Here is a 19687-nt window from a genome sequence, read left to right on the forward strand (position 1 = left end):
GTCAAACTACAATACTGTAATTACAGTTATATATTTCACCATGAAGATTTCCTTCATATTTGCTAACAGCTCCAGATATTAATGTGAAGTTTATTAAAATAACATAATAGTTGGGTTGCAAATAAACATATGTGGTTTTTGGCATCCCCCTCCACAAACTCACCTCTAGCACACACAAGGAAACTAATGATAAATGAAATGAGTTGATACAGAGGAATCTTGCTGTCTTTTCTTTTCCATTTCTCTAGGAAAATAAAGGAAAGTCTGGAGTGTTTCCCTGTTAAACTGAATAACTTGATCCACACACTTGCACAAATGTCAGCCATCAGCCCTGCCAAATCTACTCCACAGACTTTGCCCCAGGAATCTTTTTTGCTGAGTACAACCAGATCGATTCAAAGAGCAACAATTTTAGGGTTCAGCAAGAAACCCAGTAATGTAAGTCTAAAGTCTGCCATCTTGACTTAATATCATTTGGCTTCCTCTCATTATTTCCTATAGCAGGATTTTTTTACTATGCAAATGAAAATCAGTTATAATTTGAGCAGAAGTGCCATTAAGAGGATGTTTTAAAGAAAAATCATAACAGCCAAAGCTATTAACACAGAACCATCAGAGAGAATAGTTCCTGCCCTGTAGTAGAATATAAATCAAGAGCTAATTAAAGTGTCCATAAGAAAGGAACTGAAGAAATTAGGCAGTTTTTTCCCAGCACATAAGCTTATGATAGTTGTATATATTGCATTTTATAGGTAATATTTGCCTTTACAAATTGCCTCTCTTGGCCTTTGTGATAATTTTTTTAGAAAGATTCTTTCTTTGTTTAGTCTACACAAAACCAGAGTTTAGCTCATGTTACAGGTTATATTACCATCTTTTAATTTTTACCTCCTTTTCTACAGCTGTATCTGATCCAGGTGACCCACAGTAACAACGAAACAAGCCTGACAGAAAAATCATTTGACCAGTTTTCAACACTCAACAGCCTACTCCAGACGCAATTTGCATCATTGACTCTCCCAGAGTAAGACTCTATTATCACACATCATTTTGCCTTCAGTGTTTGTCCTTGAGCAAAAGCAAAAATTATGGTTATATGCTTTCCTATTTGGGAGCAACGCAGTATTCTGACTCCAATGCCATTGAGTCTCTCCCAGAAGAGTCTGTTCTTTCACTGTAAAGAATCTTTTGTCTCATAAAATAGAACAAGGTTTACAATTTTTTCTTTGCTTCCAGCCATTGATTTTGAAGACAGAAGAAATCAGAACCTATTTTATTTTTCATCAACTATTGGGAAAATTACTTTATTTACCTGTTTTTAAATTTAATCTTCTCAGTTCTTTTCTAAAAGAATAAAATTAAATTGAAAATGCAGAACTAAATTGTATATATATCTATTCTTTAATAGTAAAAAATTACAAAGCTCTTACGGAATTAGTTCCTGTACCTGAAAGAAATTTAAGTATATTCATATGGGTTAGTATAACTCACATTTGTTAACAACTATGAGCTTTTTAATTATTAATTATTAAACTTGCATTATCTACCCTTAATTGATTATTATGTTCATTTTGAAGCAATCATGAAAATCACTTCAGCCATTCATCTTATAATGAAAGAATATTTTTAAATGAGCAAACTACAAATATAATGAAAATAACTACTGTTCTTATAAACCTAAAATTTGTCATTTCCAATGGGCCAAATTTAGATTGTAGAACTCAATGAACACTGGGATTTTTGTTAAATATTTAAATGGTCCTTTAACAACTAAATGTCCACTATATATCTGACAAACTTTGTACATGTAAGTTTTTACTTGGCTTTCACAGTTTAGTCACCTTCCAAAATATAAATATATATAAATAAGCAAAGTTGTCAATGGATGGAGAGAGGTTGTGCAATGTCAAAACTGAGTAAACCACATTCATGAAAAATTATGCTTACAAATGTCACAGAGACTTCAAAACATGAGTACTTTAAGAATCAGCAAGTCAAGAAATTGGAATGAGAGTATTTTCAAGACTCTAAGAGGGAAGTGTCATCATTCTGAAAACTTTCAAACATCTGATTTAAAAATTATCAAAAAAGAAATTTGATCAAATAATTGAGAACAAAGAGACGTGAGCAAAAAATTCAAACTTTGACTGCAAATACTGAATTTAAAATCAATAGTTGACACCATATTATATTAATAATCTTTTAAAAATATAAATTATCGCCTGTTAAATGGCTGTCCTTTGGTTTCAAATTTTTAGAGTAACATGAAGAACTTTAGAAATGCTAATAATCTCTCCATATGCCTCCTCTAAACTTTCAGCTTTATTTAGGATTCCATTTGCTCACCACTTCTGCCTGGCACATGTACCTAAATTGATATTCAAACTATTTAAACAATCCATGGAGAGGAGGGATATGTAGTCTTGTGTGGTGCCCTGAACAATACTTGTGTGCTTATGTTCCCAAATGGCGAAGGCTTACAGCAATGCATATAAATGACAGATGAGGGCAAGATTTCCTCTGACTCCTAAATATACCAAGAAGCTCTGTGAGAGTTATATGAAGCTGATCTGGAAAGTATGATCAGAAAGTCAGAGCCATGAAGAATAAAATTCTAATTAGACACAGGCTATAACAGTGGTCTTCAAATGGATCTATTTGTGTTTCTGGGTACTTTCCAAGAATACACAGGCTTGGAAGTATTCCTTAAAATTAATGTATGTCTTTAATTTAATCTGCTTGAGGAAGTTAGAGTTCCTTTTCCTGTCCTACTTTCAACACTACTCTTCTCTCAACCATCCAGAATCTTATTTTAGTATACCGTCCCAGAGTGTAAAAATATCTAAGAACCAGACAAAAAGGTGAATCAAAATCCTGGTGTTGGTTTTGTAGAAAATGAATTACTCTAATAACCAGGTAACATATCTACTTGCAAGTCAGGTGGTTTTTAGTCTTTGTGCTAAACAAAATTGAGGGAGAACATGATAACACTGTCAGACAAAAGACCCTAAAAAGTGATTTTCAATAACTGATTTCTATCTTACAATTGACATGTAAGATTTAAAACAATTGAATGACATTACACAACAGAATTCCTCAATTTTTAGGTACATATTTTATGCATAAGATTTTTAATACATATGTCTATAAAAATATCAACAATGGAATATAATTCATATCAAGCTGTTTTATTCTACCAATAAAGAAAATTCATATATAGATATGTAAATTAATATTTAAAACTAGGCTAAGTCATCTATTTATCAAATTTATTTATGAAAAAAATTACCATATATGTGTATATATATATGTGTGTGTGTATAGTTATGATATTTATGTGCATGTATGTGTACACATACATTGTTATATTTTTGATTAATTTTGTATTAGAACTAATTTTAATGATAAATAAATCTAGGTTAGAAATTATAATATTTAACACTTTTTAGATAATTAAATACTAATTGTTGAAATACATAATCATATCCATTTTGCATTTCCCTGTCATTTCATCAAGAAGCAGTGAATGGGGTGGCATGAAGCTGTCACCTATTTCCATTTGCTGACAAGCCTTCACTATCCCCTATGTTCATTTCTCCCAGAATCATGGTAGCCAGTTTATGGTCTCCACCAAAAGAGACCTTTTTGTGTGTGAGAGAGATTGCAATCAGAGAAGCTGCTAGTTAGTTCCTAAAAAGAAATATTTAAACAGCAAAATGCATTACCAAATGTCACCATTAAAAGGTTGACCCACTTGATAACTGGTCTTAATCAAGTCCAGTTCATCAAAATGAATCTTCGGACTGTGCGGAGGAAAATCCATAAGTTTTACTCTTGGGGAGAGTGTAACTTTTTTGCAAAGAAAGAGATCAGATGGAAGCATATATCATTTGGTAAAATGTTTAATTTAGTTAGTGCAGTAATGTCTGCAGTAAGCCCAGAATAAACAATACTATCTGAACTCTCTGAAAAATATACATCATTAACTTTACAAAGTATTTATGAAGCCCCAACATTTGTATTTAAGGAACAAAATGGGTGGTCACCATAAATATAGTAAGAAAGAACATAAAAATAAATTTAATGTCAAACTTAATTAAATTTAGTATTAATATTAATGACAGTAAAAATGGGACAAATGATCACAGCCATGTCAATGAAACTCTCAGAATTAATCACATGAACTATGGCTTTTTCAAATGTTTTCATTGGCACCTTCACCTCATGCAGCTGTTAACTTTGTGAACAATCCTACAATGAAGAGGCCAATGTTTGCACTAATAGAGTTATGCTTTTTTCTTTTAAAACAGGTTTCCTCATTGGTGGCACTTACCTTTTACAAATTCAGATCACAAAAGATTCAGAGATCTAAATCATTATATGGAACAGATACTAAATGGACCACATGAAGTTGCAAATGTATGTTACAACCTATTTTTTTTCTATTTTTACCTAAAATATCAACTATTTCATACAGTATTATCAGAAATAATTTAGAATATTTTATAACTTTCTTTATTCATTCAATGAGTATGTATGTGTAAAGTACATGAACTGGGAACTCTGGAGCAGCTAAAAGGTATGGCACCAGGCCTCAAGTAACATGAAGTACCACAGGGTGCTCTAGAGTTTTAGGGGGGCATGAATTACTTCCAAGTGTAACAAGGGGTTTGAGGGAGAAGAGGTTATCTGACCTGGGTCTTCAACTCCAGGTAGGATTTAGTAGAGTTGGCTTGGTAAAGAGTCTGGAACACAATAAAGTTCAGGAATAAGAAAAAACAGGAAAGAATTGCTTTAGACACCTATTGCTGTTGTGACCAATAACCACAAACATGGTGGCTTAAAGTTCTTTAAGTTCTGAAGCTCCAAGTCTGAAAATGGGGTTATAGAACTAAAACCAAAGTGTTGATGGGCCAGTTCTTTCTTTCATCCTTAAAGGTTGCCCGCATTCCTTGGCTTCCAGCAATAGAGTGACATACTCAGGACTCTGGTCTATCTTCACATCTCCTACTTTGGCTCTGAGTTCCCTGACTCCCTTCTAAAAGGGCCTTATGATTACATTGGGACTTCCTGGATAATTCAGGACAATCTGCCTCGAGATTCTCAATTGAAGTTTATCAACAAAAGCCTCTTTTGTCGTGTGAGGTAACACACTCATAGGTTCAAGGGATTCGGACAGGGATATCTTTGGAGTGAATTATCCTGCCTATCACAGGGATATAAGAAAAAGTTCAAGGACACATTTCTGTTAGGTTTCAATACTTGTGCAGTAAAAGTTTGGTGGACAAGCCAAGTTGTTCAGAACTAAAACTAAACCTTAGAGTTGTTTATCAGGATTCTCCAGCGGAACCAAACCAACAGAATATGTGAGAATATATTTATATATAGTGAAAGAATCCTATTTTACAGGATTATTGATATTTTTACTAACATTCATATATTTCTTCTATCTCTTTTTCCTTAAAAATCCTATATAATACTAATCAACTTTATTTTGGCTAGCATTTGCAGGATCCAACAGTTTTCATCATTTTACTTTCCGTATTTTTCTATTTTAATTACCACTCTTATAAGCAATATTCATATGGGTCTCATTTTATATCTAGTAGCACAATCTTTACTTTTCAAGTGAATTGTTTAATTATTTACATTTGATATTGTCATCAATGTGGTGTGTGTGTGTGCGTGCATGCATGAGATCTGTCATCTATTAAGTACTTCTTTATCATCCTTCTGATGTGTTTGTTTCCTTATTCTTTCTTCAACTCTTTTTAAAGTATATTATTTATTATTTCATTTTGTCCTGAATTGCCTCAGGATTTATACAGTCTTTCACTGCTGGGAATTGCTACAGAGATTGAAGCATGCATCCCTGTTTTAAGTCTAATATAGACTAGTGCTATTATCAATCACACAATGATAAAAGATCCTGAGAACACTTTTGTCTATTTAACTCATTTGTGTCTTGTATGCTACCAATAATAGGCATCCATAATCGTATCTATAAACTGAAAAGGTCATTATAATTTCATATAATTGACATTCATTTAATTCTTTATTCTTGAGGGATATTTTTGCTGACTATTGCATTTGAGTAACAGTAATTTTATTGAAAAGCTTTAAAGCTATCATTTCATTGTCTTTTAGCTTCCACTGTTTCTATTTTGAAGTTATGTCCTCTACTAGTTGCTTCATTGAGTACTTTTTTCTTCTTTATCTGCTTTAAGTATTTTTCTGTTGCTTTTGGTTTCCCATTCTTTTGTTATAATATGCTCAGGTGTGACACTATTTCTATTTACCAGGCTTGAACTTTAAGGCTTCTCATATTAATATTAGCATACACAAAAGTTCTCAGTAATTATCAAGCCAAATATTACGTATACTTTCTCCTTTTTTCTCTTTCTGTGGGACTGTAAAAAATTATGTGTTAAGCCTTCTCACTATATCCTTTATGACTGATAATTTTATACCTGTATTTTTTATCCTTGTGTTTTACCCTGCCTCCTTCTCAGTAGTTTCTTCTGAACTCTCTCCTGAGTTATTAGTTCTCTTTTTATCTGTATTTATATTATTAAATGTATTTTTTGAGATTTTAATTTCAAATATTTTATTTTCAGTTTTAGAATGTCCATTTAGGAGTTCCTCAATTTTGCTAAAAATCTCAGTCTTTTTTACTATTTCTTTGCAAAAAAATGGGCATTTTTTAATATTAATTCAAACTCCAATATTGGTACAAACTGTATATATGATTATGTTCCTGCCAGTTTCCAACTATGTAGTCTTAAACCTGGTTATTTACTCATTAATTGTGGCCAGATGGTATACTGCAACATCATTTGTAGAAATAATTTGATCCTATGTTACTATTATCTTAGTGTAGAGAAGAATTATAAAAAGTGAAGAAGTTAACTATCTAGGATTGCAATAATTCAATTGCAGCAATTCAGATTAGTCCAAACTAAAATGTAGCCCTATTTTTGATTCATCTTTATTCCTCAGATATAGCCATTTGGGATCCAAATCCAAGGAGATCTACTGAAAGCCAACCTCTCAATGTCTCAACTGCTCCAAATTTTATGAGTAAAATAAAATTAACAGAGCATGAGGCTAATTCCCAGGCTCCCATTCCTAAATCTATGTCCTCCCCCAGATTCTAGCTTGGCAACTCTTTACTATTTTGTTGGCCCTCTGATCCTTTCAAGTGAAATTTCAAAAACAAATGTCCAGCTCTTTCAATATTCTCAGCAGAGTATTTGGGCTAACTGAGCTAATATACTATCAACAAAAATGAGAGTCTAGAACTTCAGTCATCACCAAAGTCACCCCTCAGTTTTCAAAGGCATCTTTCAGTCTTATCTCTCTATCCCTGTCCTGTGCTGGAACACAACCTTTCTCTCAGAAAGTGCTATTGTAGGATCTAAGTCAGTGGTCACTTCCCATCCCCAAAAAGCATTTAAAGATTTTTTTTTTGTTAGGCTTGGTAATATCCACCAGAGATTCTCAGAAGAGTCTTAAAAATTGCAAGAAATGCCAGACCCCATTTCTGCCCTTTCTCTCATGTGGGACAAAACAGACCTCTTAAGATCCCCCCTCCACCTACCCACACCTACACCCCCCAACACACACACACACACACACACACACACACCAGAGATGAACAAAGCTGATTCAACTCCTGATGCTTAAGAAGTTCTAATTTTCTTTGCTATTATGTGCTCCTGTTGCCATATTGCATGAAACATTCCTGTGAAGCGAAGGCCAAGTTCCAGAGGATGACAGAATCCTCCTGAGTTCCTGGACATATGCAGGGTTCCCACAGTGATTTATCAAGTACATTATCACTAAGGAAAATGGGTGCGAGGTCTTTGGGCTGCTTTGTCTTTTGATGCAAGAATGGAGAACACTTATAGAATATTTTTGGCTAAACCACATATCTTGAATAAGTATTGTCACCAATGTGAACCTATTTCTACTATTAATTATGCTAATCAACTAGTAACCATTTTTAAAACTAAAAACTCACCTCTAACATTCAGTATGTTAAATAATAAAATTCTTTTTTATCAATTGAGTTGTTAGTGAATAACAGAAGCAAGTGCACTAACTGCCTCTGGTAGGGGATTCTGATTGAAATACTGAGAGCCTTCTCTTTCCTCCTCCTCATTCCAACTGCCCCTAGTTGTGCATCCTTGATTAGGATATTACCAGGCCATGGCTGTATTCTGCAGTCTTGATTAAATGCCACTGGCACATGGGTTATATCTTGACTTAAGAACAACATACATAATATCATGCTGTATATGAAGACATATTCCAAAACAAAGTGGAAGCATTATAACAATGCAACAATTGACCTCATAACTAGAACTTACTAAGGGAACAAAGAACTCTGTTTTTCTCAGCTACAAATTCAATGACCTCTCCTCTTCTCTTGGATCTTGGAGAAAACTTTAAATGAAATTACTTGTTCAATCAGGGAATGAATTTCTTTAATCATATTCTGTACAATAGACCAAATCATTAAACATCAAAGAAAACTCACTGAAATTTAAAAATACAGCATACTCAGGCATCTCTTCAAAAATGCCTCCTGTGAAGCAACACACTAATTAAATATGTCAACTTATTTTTGTGCCTCTTAGGTAAGTAATATAGTGGGCTGATGGTACATAGACTTACCTAAAGAAGAAAATCCCCACAATTCAGATCAAGTGTCTGAAGGACTATTTTAGGAAACCTAGATTCTCAGTAATGACTTCATTGGATTGAATATAGTTGGAAGCAAAATGTGAAACTTTTAAATTCCTTGTACCTAAGACATATAGTTTTCAAACTATATGGGAAAATCACCTTGAACCTTAAAAGAATATACATTCTCAGCCCCAATCTAAATCCACTAACTCAGATACTCTCAGGAGGGGCCCAGTATTCTGTATTATTAGATTTTGGTCCATCATAATGTTTAAAACCATTGTCTCAGACAGTAAATATCCCTCCCCCCCCCTTTTTTTCCAGTTTGGACATGATCAGTCATTTGACCTCTTATATAGCAAGTACTCAAGTATCTTACCATATTATCAATTCTTACCAAATGTAGACTCAAGAACATTGTGCTGCAATATTATTTCAAGGCTGGTAGACTCTCAGCTGGACATGCTGTTTTTGTATTGAAGGACAAGTGCCTGAGCACTTAAGGAGGTCTGCTTAACTCAGTTCTGAGTGAGTTAGAGAAGGCATCCTAGAGTGTATGGCATTCAAGCTGGTCTTCAAGGGCAAGGAGCAGTTAATAAATAGGAATTGAGAAAAGTCATGCTACACAAAGGGAACTGCAAAAAGAAAACATTATGGTTACATGCATGTCTCCTTTTCAGAAACTTAAAGAACTTAATGACTATGTTCTTCTCCATTTTTATTCCTTGTCTCACACAATTATTAACTCTTATCAATATTTATTATGCAGTTTTGAATGAGTAAATGAATAATAGAATCATTAACATACATTAGCCTACAGGATTTGTGTTGCCACTCAAAGCTTGGGGATCTCAAAGCTTGCATCTGAACGTGTTCAGCAGTGGTCTCTAAACTCGTTTATCGTGTTTCTTTTTTAAAGAAATTAGTTTATGTCTCCAAAGTAGATAATTTGCTTATTTATATATTATTTATACCTAAACTACTATATGAATAAGTGATAACATTTTAAAGCTTGTAGGAAAAAATTGTAAAATTTAGGAAAAATTTGTGGAGGTATTACAATATAAATAGTACTTTTAATATTTTCCCTATTCCAGTGTTTAAGCCCACATGAAAACTCATGACAGAGACATCTGGCTCAGTAGAGAAGGATCTTGGGGATCCAGCCAAGTGCCAGCTGTGGGACAGACTTCACTGTGCCTAGTGCCAAGCCCCTGGGCAGAAAGGATGAGCATTAAGAGTGCACTGAGTCATGATTGCAGCCTCAGAAAGATCACTCAGACCCTGCAGATAGTATTTACAATCTGTCTGTTATGTGCAGAGGAAGAGATGAATAGTATGCCTTCACCATGAGAATAGACTAATATTGAAACTGAAGGTATAAACATTATGTTACATGCATTTCTCCTCTTTACAAACTTAAAGAACTTAATGAACCATATGTCAGCAGGAGGAGAAAACAAACATATATAATAATTTTTAAAAACATTGTTCAATAATAGAAAAGTGAGATATTATACTTACATCCTCAATATAAAGAGTATAATATTTCTTTTGGGGAGGAGGGTACTGGGAAATGAACCCAGGGGTACTTAATCAGTGAGCCACACCCCCAGCCATTTTTTACATTTTATTTAGAGACAAGGTCTTACTGACTTGCTTAGTGCATCACTAAATTGCTGAGGCTGGTTTTTAACTCACAATGCTCTTGCCTCAGCCACCCAAACTGCTGGAATTACAGGCATGTGCCACCATGCTCGGCTAGTGTATATTCTTTCTTGAATGTATTTAGTCTTCTGTCTCAATAAATGGGAAATGGGAATGAGTTATGACAGAGGCTTCTTCCCTATAGGCTCAAGGCAACTTGATTCATTTTGTTGGGATCCAATTGATTTTTATATATACACAAGGACAATATAGAATGTTGACATCTTAATGTCCCTTACTGGCTCTGACATTCTCTGAAGGTCATGTCCATTCACTTAAACTGTAGTCAGGGGCCACGGAAGTGGCATTTATCTGTAAAGGAAAGTGCTGAGGAAATGGTGGATGAAATTGTCATCTTTGCCTGCTGAATGCTGTCTTATTGATTATGTAAAGCTGTATAGAGACAAGGCCTTTGGGGATGAATTAGGAAATATACAGTAACTTGAAATTATCAGGTTTTGGCCTATGGAGGCAGAGTGCAAAGTAAAGAGGCGTCTGGGTTCTGGTCATGATTTGAAGAAGGTAACTATTGAGATATCTGTATTCTCAAAAGGGCTTTTTCACAGGAAATTCTTAAGTATATATGCTTCCAGGATGAGTTAATCAGAAGTGTGAGACGGGGACTGTCATGAGAGTGGAAAGCCAAGGAGCCAGGTATATGTAGGTAGGGAAGACCTACAATGGTGCAGCTCAGCAAAGCTCAATGAATGTCACTGCCAGCATACACATTGCTGCATGGGAACATAGGAACAAAACCATCAAACATGGAGCCTGCAGTTTTCATCATACTTGCCTTTGCAAATGAGCTCAGTTAAAGTGCTATTGTGGAGGCCCCAGAGATGTTTTCACTTTTTTTGTGTGTTGTTTTTAATCTCTGTTGGTCAGTATTTAGGGAAAGGAAGGCTGAATAAATGTTAGGCACCATAATGTTTTTATCTTGGATTGAATTGAAGTCTAGGATTACAGTGGAAAAAATAAAATAAAATAAAGAGGGGAGGGGACTGGGACATAGGTCAGCAGCAGAGCACTTGTTTAGCATGCACAAGGCCCTGTGTTCCAGCCCCAACACCACAATAAAATAAAATGAAATGAAAGGAGAAGGAAAAGTAAGAGGAATCAAACATGAGGGACTATTGTGAAGCCATAGATTCTTAAAGCGCTGCAAATGGGAATACTTAAGCCACCTTCTGACAATGGAGCTCAGAGGAGGGGGATCTCTTCTAGTTCCACAATTTCCATATGAAAGACACTGAAACTATAGGAGTTCCTTCTCTCAAAGTATCACCCTGTTAATTTAGTTATTTTTTTTTTCCTTTTGGTGCTAGGGATGGAGCCCAGCACCTTGTTCTGTCATACCTCTAGGCCCCATTTAGCAGATTTTGCACAATGAGAATTTAGAGTACAGCACTTATATGAGGTATATAACCTACATGAGTTGCCCTTTCTATTCTATAAAGTAAATAAAGCAGTGCTGGCACAATATATGTCAAATCAACAAAAATTAAATGTAGGTGCTGCAGAGCACTGGCATATTAGCTCCATTTTCAGAAATTCCTGTCTCAGTCATTCCACAGATGTTTTTTGATTGCTTGCTTTGCACACTCTCTGGCCATGGGCACTAGGATATTTCCTAGCAATCAATTCTCTCAGAATAAGCTAGGCAGGTTTTACAAAGTATGTTCAAAGCCCCCATCCTTAGAGATGCTAGCCAATAGGTAGAGGTGATATGTAGGTATCTGTGTTGTCTTTTAATAACCCAAGTGATTCAGAAGTTCAGGCAGGTTTGAGAAAATCTGTAGAAACTCATGAAAAGTAGAAAGCTGAGTCAGACATAGATGCTGCCATTAAAAGCTTACAGTCTTTATCCTGTGTTGGAGAGTGCTAATGGCCTCATAAGGATTTCTGCAACATCTCATGTTGGGTTTTTCTTTCCCTTATTTCAAAGAATTTCACAAACTTTGAAATAATGCTCATTATATGGACCATACTGTGACAGAAAATAATGATGTCATCAAATGCAGATCAGCATTAGTAAGCAGTGTGACCTAAGCACTCAGGTTCTCTGTGATGCATAATATAATCAATTTTTAATTATCTTCAAATGGATGTGTCATTGTAAAAGCTTTATGCATCTTCATGTTTGTAGATACTTCCCTGAATCTGTTTACATTCAGAAAATGAAAAAAAAAAAATTTAGGATTAACAAAGCACTATTGCCTTAAAAATCACATAAACAATTCCAAAGTAAATCATATTATTTTGGTATTTTTAAAATTTTGTTTTATTGGCACAGTTTTCTTGCCTCATATATATCATCAGAGTCTTTTTCATCAACATTGAAATCTATAAAGTCGGAGACATCCCATCACTAATTTTATTATGTGATATGAATCTAAAGGATGTTTTCAGGCATTCACAATTTTTTTACCACTTTCTAATAAAACAAAAGATTTAAAATTGATCTATAATATTTGTGCTGAATACTTCTGACAGGATAATTTTTCTCTATGATTCTAGAAAAAAGAAATCCTTCTAAAAATACTTTCCTTCTTCCATAATTGCTTGTCATATAGCAGCATAGGAAGATCAAGTTAATCCTATTATGTATTAATACTAAAACTCATGTTCCTATACAGTATATTTATTCATAACTATTTTAAAACATTTTACATCATTATACATAACTTTATAAAGATTTTAAAATTTGTATTGAATGCTTACTATGTGTTACACTCTAGATTAAGGCCCATAAATTGGTTGTAGAGAAGAAACTGAAGAGATAGAAATTATGCAAGATATATTTTACTCTCAATGAGTTTATAATGTTGTGATGTGTGCAAAAATTAACATAAATAATACATGCAGTGAGTGGAGAAAGGGGAGAAAAAGAAGTAGAAGATGCAGCTTGAATACAAAGTTAAGCAGTCTTTACTGTTTAAGATCAAATATTATTATGTGCCTGTCTGGGGGCATCCTCAACTCTAAGCAGGGTTGCTTTTTGTCAGGGGAATGACATAAAGGGGGTGCTTTAAAGTGCAAAACCAGTTAAATTAGATGAGCCAGAGGTCTCTGGGGACTTGTCTAAAGATTCAAGAGTAGGCCAGTTGGAGGAGGGATGTCTGCAACTAATTCTCTCTCTCTCTCTCTCTCTCTCTCTCTCTCTCTCTCTCTCTCTCAAATAAAGTACCTGTAAACAAGCCACCATTAAAAACTATCCATCTCTTCTAATGAGTACATTTTGACAACCTTTTTCCATTTCTGCCTGACTTTTCTTTAACAAAACACTATTTAGCTTTACTCTCTTCCCCAAAACGAACATAAACTTTGTTTTTCCTTCAGTGTTTGTATTCAAGCAATTAACAGTGTTATTCACAAGAATTGCTTCTACCTCTTTAAATTTTGCTGTTTTGGTGAAATTGTGTACTAAACAAAATTTTTACAAAGAGTCATATAGATATGTCATAAAATTATACAGCAAATGATTGCAATGTCTAAACAAATGTGTACCTACATTTGAATTTAGCTGAGATATGCAAACAGCTGCTGTTTATAACATTTTTAAAGCTATATGCATTGGAATATTTTAGTTCTTCTGGTTACTATTGCTCATTTCTGAAAGTCCCTTAAAATAAGGAATGATATCAGTTAAGGATTAAGCAATGTTATTTTTTAAGGCAGAAATCAAATGTCAAAATAAATCCAAATGGATAAATTCTATCTTAATAGTGAACATATGTTTCTTGTTCCCTGCTTGCTAAACCCAGATGTTAATTACTACATTTGTCACTACACTGCTCTTTTCTTATTTGGAGCTAGCTAAGATTACATTGCAGGCAGGATAAATGTCATATGTGTAACATCAGTAAAACCAAGATTATTTCTCACAGTCTGGTAAAATGCTGATGAGATTTTAGAAGATTCTGTAGAAGTTCACTATTCTTCATAAGGTCTTTCTTCTATGTAACTACAATGTGAATATGGTAGGTTAAACTACAAGAAAGACTGGACATTCTGACAAGCTGCTTTGTAAAAGAAAACAAAACAAAAACAATAATACAATTTCTGTTTAACTTTGATTTAAACCTTTTATGGGAATTCATTTTTTTAATTCACATTTTTTACAATACTCCATGGTTTTTCAGAGACAGATTTAGCTTATTGTTTTAACTCACTAAAACTTGCAGCTAATTCTAGATCTTGGCTGGCCAGTTAATAAATGAGAACCTGTAATGTGCTGTCTTTAAAGAGGGAAAAAATGAATCTCAGTGTTATATTACCTTTTTTTTCTGGTGTTTGCAAGTACTTTAGCTCTCTAGAGTCTTTGACAACAAGAACATGTTCATATTATATAGAAAAAACACTTAGGTTTTGAATTGATTGACTCAGAGATCAATAATTTTAAATTGCAAATTGCAATGTAATTGGTAAACAAAATATGAGTAAGAACTCTGAACTTGACAAAATACAAACTGATTCAGATTTTAATTTAAAATCATTCTATTGGCTATCAGACTTGTCCTTTATTGTCTACATTTTTCATTTAAAAGAACATTAGGCATTTAAAAAACCCATATTAGTAAAATAAACATCTATTCTAGCAAAGAAAGATTGTATATAGCCTCATAGATCATTTCATATTACCCAATGCACTTACCTGAGCCCTTGGTATCAAAGACTTTTGATTCCCCAAGGCAAATGCCTATCATTCATTCATTCATTCATTCATAAAATGTATAATGTTCTACATAGAAAGAATATTCCAAGTATTTAACAATTATTGGGGTACAAATGCTGACTAAGCAGGATGACTGGCAGCCACTAACCCACCTGTCTGGCCACAGTTTGAATTGACTAGATATTTACTATGAAGATGAGGGGGGCAAGGGAAAATGAATAGTGGGGAGTAGGTCAAGCAGGAAGTTTGAATCTAAACACACCAAGTTGAGTTGCCTATAATACTTTTAGAGATATCAAATGAAATCTAGACATGTGGATACACATGTCTTCAACTGGAGTGGGGAGGGGAGTTTGACTGGAAGGATACATATGGCAGTTGTCAGCAAGTGTTTGATTATCAAAGCCATAAGACTGGAAGAGATTCCTTAGGGTGGGATTCTAAATATAAAAGAGAATCAGTCAGAGAACTAGACCATACATCACACCAATTTTAAAGCTTAAGGAAATAAAGGAGTATCAACAAAAGTTTCTGACAAGAAGCAACTGGTTGGATGGCCAAAGAGTATGGTGCCTGGAGTTCAAGAGAAAAAAAAAAAGTATTGCAAAGGAGAAGAAATAATGAGCTGTTTCAAATGCAAATGCAATGACTAAAAATTGAAAATGGATCACTGAATTTAGCAAAATAGATATCATTAGTGAGTTTAAGAGGAACAGTTTGGTGGAACTTTTCGGAACAAAATCCTAATTGGAATGCATTCAAAAGAGAATGTAAAGAAAGAGATTTGAGATAGAAAATAAAAAACAATTCATGCAGGATCTTTGCTCTAAGAATAATTGGGGAAAATAGTGTGCAGGGAAATGCAGGTCAATGACTTTATTTATTGAAATAAATTCTGGCATATTTGTGTGCTGATTTTAAAAAACAGATTCATTTTGAAAACAAAAATTGGTAATTCAAAAGACAAATGAGAACTTGGCTTGGGACAAGAGCAGTGACCTTGAGTAGGAGAAGGATACCAGATCTCATGCCCAAATCAGTCTCAAATTAAAGCAGAGATAGCCCATTCATATAACAGAATAAAGAACACAGGCAAATAAGATGATAGATATGTTTGTTGGGAGCTATGGAAATTTTTTTTCCTATTTCTATTTTTTCAATCAAGAAATTTGGCCATGAGCAGAGTGAAGAAGGGAAGAGTTCAGGGAAGTGAAGATAAGGAATGAAACAGTCCTATGTGACTAGAAGAGTAAATGAGTTAATGATATTTGCAGAATTGCCAGAAAATCCTGAAGACCCTCTCAAAGGTAGTGACCATGTTGTTACAGTGAGACCAGTGAGCATGGCTGGATGTGTTTCTCTAGCAACATTTAGTAGCTTTGTTACAGTTTCAGAGTTGGAAGAAAATAACCAGAGTTGGGTTCTTTTTGCCACATGAATAATAAAATAAAGTAAAAAAGAGCCAAAAGAATTGAAAAGAGTTACAATAAATATGATCTGCGGAATCCAAATTGGCCAAGGAGGGACATGAAAACATGAAATGAATTAGGGCCAGTGAAATGGTCATGGAGTCAGGATATTTTTCTGAATTATATAATTAGAGGAAGACAGATGAAAAGGAGGAAGGGGGGTTAGTAGACTGAGAAGCTAGAAATCAAGACAAGGCTTTAGTCACTCGTCAAGGCAAATATGAAAGGAAAATTTGTAGAAGCATTACAACAAGGCTATTATTGAAGCAAGTGACTATGTACCAGGTTTAAAAATATTCAAGAAGTGAAGTCTATGTAAATTAGTACAATCATTGTTGAATCAGTATGAAGAGTCCTCAAAAGACTAGGAATTGAACCACCATATGCCCCAGCTATCCCACTCGTTAGCATTTATCCAAAAGAACTAAAATCAGTATACAATATTAGTATGTACATACCAGTATTAATAACAGAGAAATTCAAGAACAAGCCTAGAACTATCTCTTGATGGACATGTCCATCTCTTGATGGACATGGAACCAGCCTAGGTGTCCATGTCCATCACGAGACGAATGGATAGAGTGTGTATACATGCACAGTGAGTTCTAGTCAACTATAAAGAAGAATGAAATTAAGTCATTTGTGGATAAATGGATGGAAGTGGAAAATACCATGCTAAGTGAAATAAGCCAGACCCCAAAATCAAGGACCAAAGGTATTTCCTCATATGCAGAAGTTATAAAAAATAAAATACAAATAAGAAAATGTGATCTCATGAAAATAGAAAGATCGGTAGAGGAAAAGTAGAGGAACAAGGGGAGGGAACGGGGAATATCTAAGTGTCAAAGTCAATCAAATTATATGAATGTTTGAATATATCACAATTAATCCCAGTTTTGTGTGTAACTATAATACACCAATGAAACAAATAAATAAATACATGTAAATAAAAAGAAAGAAGACCGGAAAAAAAGGAGAATGGGGAAGGAACAGGGGGAAAGGCAGGGAGGGAAAGGAGATACTGCATTAAATTATGTTACATGCACATATGAATACATCACAATGAACCCTACTAATATATATTAGAGTGCAATAATAAAAACATGAAAAAGAAAGATTAAAAATATAAAAGGAAATGAAGTTCAGTGACCCAGAGATCCATCCACAGGCAAGTTCAACAACCCAGGATAGAGGACAGTACAATCAGGCATTTTTTATAAAGGAAAAAAGAGCGGAAGTTAGAAGAGCAAGGTAATAAGAGAAGGTCCAGGTCCATCCATGACCAGGACTCCAAAGGGAATAATGGGAAGGAACACAGTTTCCATTTCAAAGACATGAAGGAGAAGCAGAAGAGAATGCTTAGGGAATTCAGTTGTTTGAGCACCTAAGGGATCTTGCTGATGGCATTCTCCAGGACTGATGTCTTTCCCTCTTCCAAACACCTGTGATTGTGCTGCATTTCTGCTTAAAATCTACTGATCGGTGGAAATTTCAGATAAACAACAAATCTTTTTTAGTGAAAGTATGTCCCAAATATAACCTGGGTATCCTATGTTTTTTTATTTATTATTTATTATATCTGGAAACTCTACAAATGGGGAACCCTGATATGTATGGCTATGTATCACTGTAAATATAAAAAAATGGCACCTCTAGAATTGTGCAATATTCAACTTATACAACTAAATGTAGCCACACTGCTTGAAGAGCAATACAACCCCAGCTGCAAATGCCAGTGCATGTTTTCAGTGACAGCAACTCTTCACTAACGTTTCTATAAAACGCCAAACTACCTAATCATGTAATGTGCCCAAAAGTTGTGATATGCCTGTATGCAAGTAAAAATCTAAGAAAAGTTAGTCATTGATTAGTTTGAGATAGTGCATTGTTATTTTTTTATCATTTTCATCTGACACTGGATCATATTTATTCTCAAGAAAAAAAAAAGATCTGTTTCAATAAAGAATTAGTATTTAGTATATCACCTACACCTAGAATTATAAATGAGGACTTTATGGATGTAATGACAGTGTAATCCCAAGGGAACAATTAGCTAGTGGTGACATTTCAGACACTAATCGTAAAGATATCTTGCCTAGTATTGAAGTCTAATAACTAGTGGATGGTAAGGTCAAACTTTCACCAAAAATGAATAATTGACTATTTGTCAAAAGACTAAAGGAGGTCAAATTTTCTCCAACAAATTCTGCACACTCTGAGGTTTGATTTTAAACTTTCAAAAAAAAAAATACTTGATGTGGTTGGCTCCCTGAATACAGATTGATTTCTTAAGAATAGTCTCCTATTAAACTACCATACAAGAGATCAATGCATAGAGCTACAAATGGATAACTGTCTAATTTATGAAGAATACGTTCATTAGAAACCAACATATTCTATATTTGAAGTCAGATATTTGTTTCTGTGACAGCATTTATTGAATAGAAATACTGTACTATGCATAAGTGAATTACTCACCATCTCTGCTCTTGTATCTCACTGGCTGATAAGAGGAGAGCGCATGAGAAACTTTGAGCAAATTGGTGGATAGGGTGGAAAGAAAGGAGAAAGGAGCATCCAGGAAGACATGACACATCTGATGAAATAAGTATAATTCCACATAATTAATCATAAAATACCAGAGGGGAAGTAGTGGAAGACAAAGATAGGGAAATGAACAAGAGCCCAATCAGGAAGAGTCTTACAAGCCTTCTTAAGCTGTTGATCTTTCCTTAACACTAATGCAGATTTTAAGAAGTTTAATTAATCTGAAAGATTAGCTTGCTGATTGTGTGGAGAAGGGATTGGAACAAAGGGCAGCAAGATAACAGATAGGACTTTCTGCTGTTGCCTAGGTGAGAACTGACCCTGGAACTAGGAATATGACAGTAAACCTGGAAGGAAGAAATGTAGGTGGAATGTTTAGGAGATGTGATCTATGGGACTCAGCAATTAATTTTAAGTGTGAGGTAAAAAAAGATAGAATCAAAGAAAGTACACTCTATTGTTAACCGGAGCACAGGAGAAGCAGAAAATTAAAGTGAAGGAAAAGAAAACGCGTTTAGTGGTATACTTGCTGGGTTTCAGTTATTAGAGCAAACAAAAATCCAACAAAGAAGTATTTTGATTTGAGCTGAGGTTTAGG

General features: G+C 34.3%; 1 protein-coding gene across 3 annotated transcripts in view; it reads left to right on the plus strand.

Moving 5' to 3' along the window:
• Pik3c2g (phosphatidylinositol-4-phosphate 3-kinase catalytic subunit type 2 gamma) overlaps positions 1-19687 on the plus strand; it is a 340206-nt gene that overhangs the window by 271189 nt on the left and 49330 nt on the right. For all 3 annotated transcript variants that reach the window (XM_048787228.1, XM_015498207.2, XM_048787229.1), the window contains 3 exons: positions 249-438; positions 903-1024; positions 4311-4419. In XM_048787228.1, the coding sequence (XP_048643185.1) occupies positions 249-438; positions 903-1024; positions 4311-4419 (421 nt within the window). The remainder of the gene's footprint in view (positions 1-248; positions 439-902; positions 1025-4310; positions 4420-19687) is intronic.

This window comes from Marmota marmota, unplaced genomic scaffold, assembly GCF_001458135.2.
Source record: "Marmota marmota marmota unplaced genomic scaffold, marMar, whole genome shotgun sequence".
NCBI lineage: Eukaryota > Metazoa > Chordata > Mammalia > Rodentia > Sciuridae > Marmota > Marmota marmota.